Raw genomic sequence first — 5,499 nt, 5'->3', positions numbered from 1 at the left:
TGTCAGGTTAAATGCATGGTCGATTAAATGAGCAACTTGACTAGGCCAAACCTTCGGGTCATGGTCAAACCAGTCCAATCAGCTGGGTTGATCTGGTTTTAAAATCAATTTATAATCCATAATAGATTTTGAGTTCAAATAACTCTAAATAATTTTTGTATTAAATTAGAATTTTATACTAAATTTCATTACTTAATTTTAAAAGAAATAGTCAAACATAAGTCACTTTACTTCGAATCCAATTTTAATTAGAATCAACTTCACAAAATTTTCTGGTTCGTGCTTGGTTTCATGTTATATTCTCTAGAATCACGTTTAACATCACATGTTCACTACTAATAATGTGTTTAGATAGCTATTAGGATTGACTTTGGCGTCCAAAATCATAGTAAAAAAATAAAAAATAAAATGGAAGCAACTATTGTTGCCTTGACTTTCAACATGAAATTGGAATTGATTCTAGGAAAAATAAATCTAATCCAAACACGTTAACTTGTCTTTATAATGAAAACATGTAAACATAAATCATATAATTTCAAAATTAAGTTTAATCAAAATCAATTTGACAATCATTTTTATTTAAAATCAATTTTGTCAATGAAATAAGAGTGTTTGGGTGAGTGGTTGCAAAATTCATTTTGAATTAAAAATTTAGGTTAACTTTCTTCTATGGTCTCCCTCTCTCACCTTGGAAGAAATTTCCAAACAAATATCTTCATTCTTATACAGCCACACGCGCCTATACTTCTGCATTTCACATGTAATTAATCTTCTCCAAAATTCAAATCTAGAATCATTTCTCTCAAATCTTAGAGGACTTTATACAAGTTCTGGTAGAGCCCACTTGGTTTCTTTGCCAAACACAAATGACCAAGCAATATAGAAGACAAATAATTCAAAACCGACATATTATGTATTCACTAAAAAGTGATAATTCTATTGAAACAGTGGTCATTTATGAATGTAGTTTAGTTCGTGCGAAGATTCATCGTTGACATTGTGGGAGTAATATGCAAGTAGGACAGTACCACTTTCCCTTGAATCTTGTCTCTTGTGTTAGCCCAACACATGAATAGTGGAACCATTCACCTCCTTGGCACTATCATGAAAAACATAGTAAAGCTCAGTCGAAATAACCATTGGGAGCAAACCAAAACGTCAATCACTGGAAAAGAACAATATCATAAAAAGAAGAATAAAAAACTAAACTAGAACGCAATAACCCAGAAATATATATTTTTTTTTTGGAAAGTCCAGGTACAAACATTCATCAGTAATCTTATGGGAGAAATCTATATCTTGTTTATTGCAAATTTATAAATGGAGATGAACACCATATAGCAACTAAACTTGATGTGGGAAATCAAAATACAATATGCATTCTGCCAAGGCCAACTTCCCAGGAAATAAGAGGGGAAACATAGATAGCAGAAGAGAGAGATAACTAAAAAAGTACTTACATTTTCATTGTCACAAGCAATCATGTCTCCAAAAGATACCTGAATGATCAGAATAGAACTGTCTCAGTTTCTTACTTAAACATTTAAAGCAAAAACAAATGACAATATGTCATAATTGCTCACATGGAGATTTTAGAATTATGTGATATATTATGAGCAACTAATCTGAACCTGATGACAAACACAGTATGTAGGTTCATTTGGATCAATGGGCTGATCAACATCCATCGGGGTAGCATACTCCTTTTTATGACTTCCTGGTGGAGGCATTAGCTCGAAGTCCCTATCACGCTCCCTATCCCAATCTCTTTCCCTGTAATCAATTCTCTTTGATTGAGGAGTTATATATATGGGCTTGCGCTTTTCAGCTTTAGGGACTATAGGCAATGGGGGCAGAATTGCTGGTTCATCTGGTGCTATTTTACCCTCTGATAAAAATGAAGCAAAGGAAAAAGATTTTAAGAAAGCTCATGACTAGATAATGTACCAAAAAACAATTTTGTTTTGATAAACATAAATTTAGAAGAAAGCAGAGATATAAATTGCAAGAGGTCAAGAAATCCTCAAAAAAATATACCAAGAATGAAAGGTGAAGAAAACAAAACATGTAACCTAGCATACCATTCTGTCTGTAGATCTACCAAAGACACCCCACCTAAAAAGATCATTAGCAGAATACCAAAAAGGTACTAAGTGAACTTCTGGATCTTAAATGAACTCAAGTGGCAACAATCAACCAATAAAAAATCTAGCATTTCTTTCCAACTAGAAACACCAAACACTGAAAAAATGTTTTAGTAAAAAAAAGACCCCTAAATTACAAAACAATATTCCCTTTTGTTTTTTAACTTTCTTTCTAATATACAACATGTGATTTATACAAGTCCAAATACACTCCAATTATGTTCTATCCTACAGTCTTTTACCTCAAAAATTAAAATATTCTAATTGGCATCAATTAAAACAAAATATTTGTATATACTTCTGTGGAAATATTAGATAAAATTGTTGCTTTTAGTACAGGAGCATTGTCCCATTGATAATGGAGTGAAGACATAACTGCTTCCTTTATAAATATGCTTACCGCATCCTTGCACCTGATCCTTTTACTGGCAAACTTTTTAACCACAATCAATATAACAGTAAGAGTTGCATATGATAGTAAATTTATGGGTTAATTTTGAAAATATAACTTGTACATACTTGACACAAAATAAATCAAAAAGCAAATTACATGATTATTTTACCTTGCTTTAAATCTTCAGCAAAGTTGTTTAAATCCTCATCAAGTCGTTTTATATGGCTATCTATCTGAAGCAAATACAAAAAGATTGAAACTTGTAAGCTTTAGCAATGTTCCTTCTATGCATAAGAAGAACCAAAAAGCTAAAAATCCACATGGTTTCCTAGATAAGAGAAATGATCATTGAGTAAAGTGCACATTTGGATCAATGCAAAGCAACTTTTTCCTCAGTATACAAGTGTATAGGATCAAAACTTAGAACCTTATTCCATACTGTCCGTCTTCAGTCATATTAATGTAAATAGACATAACAAACAAAAAAGAAGAATGCGGGAAGATTCCTAGAGAAGAACTGCAAGGGGCTATTAAATGATAGCATCTCATCAAAACAAAATAAAAACTACATAATGCACATATTATCTAAAATACAGAAGAACTTCTAGGAACTCAGTTATACTAGGTCAAGGAAAGGAAAATAGATTTGACAAAATCAGTACACTACGAATGGTTGGTTCCACTTCCAAACTTTCACTATATCAACCAGCCCAATGTTAAAGGGCTAAGATTCAAAGGCCGTAAAAAGTATTTTAAGGAAATACAGATTGTAAAGAATTATAAAAATTAGAAAATCTTTCACGGGTACAGCAAATTAGATTAGATGAAATAACTATTTTGCAGAAGCTAATATAAAAAGAAAAAGGAAATCTTTTAGAATACACCTCTAAAAGAAGCATAATATATAGAATTTGTTTGGCGCAATGGTTATACTTGTTATAATCTAGACAACATGGTTATTTCCAAAACAATTTAAGCACATTAAAATTAAAGCCTTCCCCTATAAAGTAGATATCATTCTATAAAAAATATTTTATTCACCAAATCTAAAGCATTTGTTCCCTCGCTTAAACCGGGATGTCAAGCTTCATCACCATTGAATCATTTGATCATTCTGTCTCAGGTTTTGTCCATTAGCCTGATATATAAGGTATACATTAAATTCTCTTTTCCAATCACACCACAAACTATAGTTATAGACACAGCAATGATTAAAAAACATAAAAGAAACTCACCAAGTCATATGCTTGTCGTGCCAACAAAACCTTCTCAGTACAAAGACTCAATGCACTATCCTGATTCACCTCGATTTCTTTCCGCATTTTCTCAATAGCTGCATCATCGTCCTCATTCCCATAATTGTTATTATAACTGTGATTACCCTTCTTGGAGCCATGTGATGAGAACCCCATAGTGTACTTCGTCTGCTGCCTGGTCTGCGTTATCATAGCTTCCATCACACCACAACACAAAATTAAAATTAATACACGTTAAAAAAAATCAATTAATAGATACATTGATGTAAACATAAAAAAGAGTAAAAAATCACTTATCAACAAACAACATATAAAATATAAAATATAATTTCGAGAAAGCATTTACATTGGGATCGATCATCAAGTTCCCGGACAGTGTTGAGCAGTCTCTGAAGTTCAGCGGGTAATGTGCTCGCGTCTGTGGAAATGGAAAATTCAGAAACGAAAGCGAAACGAACTTCATAGGAAAAACAAAGAGAAAAAAAAGCGTTTACACTCCAAATAGTCGTCGACGTAGACTCCAGTGCGTGCAATTGCCATTTTGGGGAAAGATTATCGCAATTGGTTAGGGTTAGGGTTTCCGATTGCGAGCCTATGAGGAAAACTTGCTTGTTCAGACAAAAGGGGAAGAAAGAGCCGAAACGCTGTCGTATTGGCGTGGGGTTCATTTTATATAAGGCAAAGAAGTTTTAACGAAACGAGCGGTACGGCGCAATGACCGTTGTTAGTTGTAAGGCGGGGGTTTTCTGTTTCCGTGGATTTTTTCCCCCACTATTATTAAAAAATGAAAACAAAAAAAGAGTATGAAACCATTTTCATGAAAATATAAAAATATGAAAAAAAAAATCCTCTTAAATTCACATTTATCTCTTTCAAAAGATAATTTAATTCAAATAGACTGAATATGTAAAAAAATTGTCTGAGAATTACGGTGCGACAGGTTTAGGATTAATTATTTCCCACTCAATTAAGACAGGTTTAAAATTAGAACTCTTTGTCTCCCATTCAATTTTAAAATTTAAGGTTTAATTATCTTAGTCATTGTAGTTTAATGCTTTTTTTATCCTTATAATTTTTTTTATAAATTATGTTTATTTATTTTTAGTTGTTAAAACATTTTAAATAATACTTTGAATAATAACAAAAAAAAACTATCCAAATGAGACTATATGGATGAAAATTAAAATAAATATAATTTATAAACCTTAAAAACAAAAAATACAATAATAAAAAACAAAATAAATGTTAAATTATAAGAACTAAAAATATATTTAAATCAAAATTTAAATTTAATCTTATTCCACAGTGGAAAAGTAAATTTCTTTATTTATAGTGTCCAAAAAATAACGTCTTTACATTGATTTTATTTCATGATATTATAGTACCAAAAAATAACAGGTGACTGCATTGTTACTTAAACCAATGGAATCATTGGACAGTCCATCCCCATGGAACTGCTTTTGACCAATTCCTATTACCCTTTATTTAACTCTTTTCTTTTTCTCCCCGTATCTTTAGGATGTAGCTAGAGCCTGAACTTCATTATCATCATTTTAATCATATATTTTTTTTCACAAAGAACTTGCCATGAAATTTTTTGGTGAAAAGGGTGTAGGCAGCAGTAAAAAACTACAGTATCTGCCAATCAATACCTATCTTTCTTATTAAAGAGTTGAACTCGAAACAACTTTCAAGGTATATCTTT

The 5,499-nt window shown here is 31.5% G+C and overlaps 1 protein-coding gene across 2 annotated transcripts; it reads right to left on the bottom strand.

The window, feature by feature from the left end:
* Positions 1-703: 703 nt before the first annotated feature.
* LOC114398994 (PHD finger protein ING2-like) lies at positions 704-4,462 on the bottom strand. 2 transcript variants are annotated; one of them, XM_028361089.1, is made up of 7 exons: positions 4,289-4,460; positions 4,141-4,212; positions 3,774-3,988; positions 2,708-2,771; positions 1,632-1,888; positions 1,461-1,499; positions 704-1,099 (listed from the first exon to the last, which is right to left on the bottom strand). In XM_028361089.1, exons 1-7 carry the CDS (start codon positions 4,332-4,334, stop codon positions 986-988), a joined length of 807 nt encoding a protein of 268 aa, XP_028216890.1. In that variant the 5' UTR covers positions 4,335-4,460; the 3' UTR covers positions 704-985. The 2 variants fall into 2 exon arrangements, 1 of the variants encoding a protein (XP_028216890.1); XR_003663630.1 differs by having other exon boundaries at positions 1,002-1,099; positions 1,584-1,888; positions 4,289-4,462.
* Between the last annotated feature and the right edge of the window lie 1,037 nt (positions 4,463-5,499).

This window comes from Glycine soja, chromosome 19 (genome assembly GCF_004193775.1).
Source record: "Glycine soja cultivar W05 chromosome 19, ASM419377v2, whole genome shotgun sequence".
Taxonomy (NCBI): Eukaryota; Viridiplantae; Streptophyta; class Magnoliopsida; order Fabales; family Fabaceae; genus Glycine; species Glycine soja.
The sequence above is the reverse complement of the archived record's forward strand: the minus strand, read 5'-3'. Positions and strand labels throughout refer to the sequence as shown.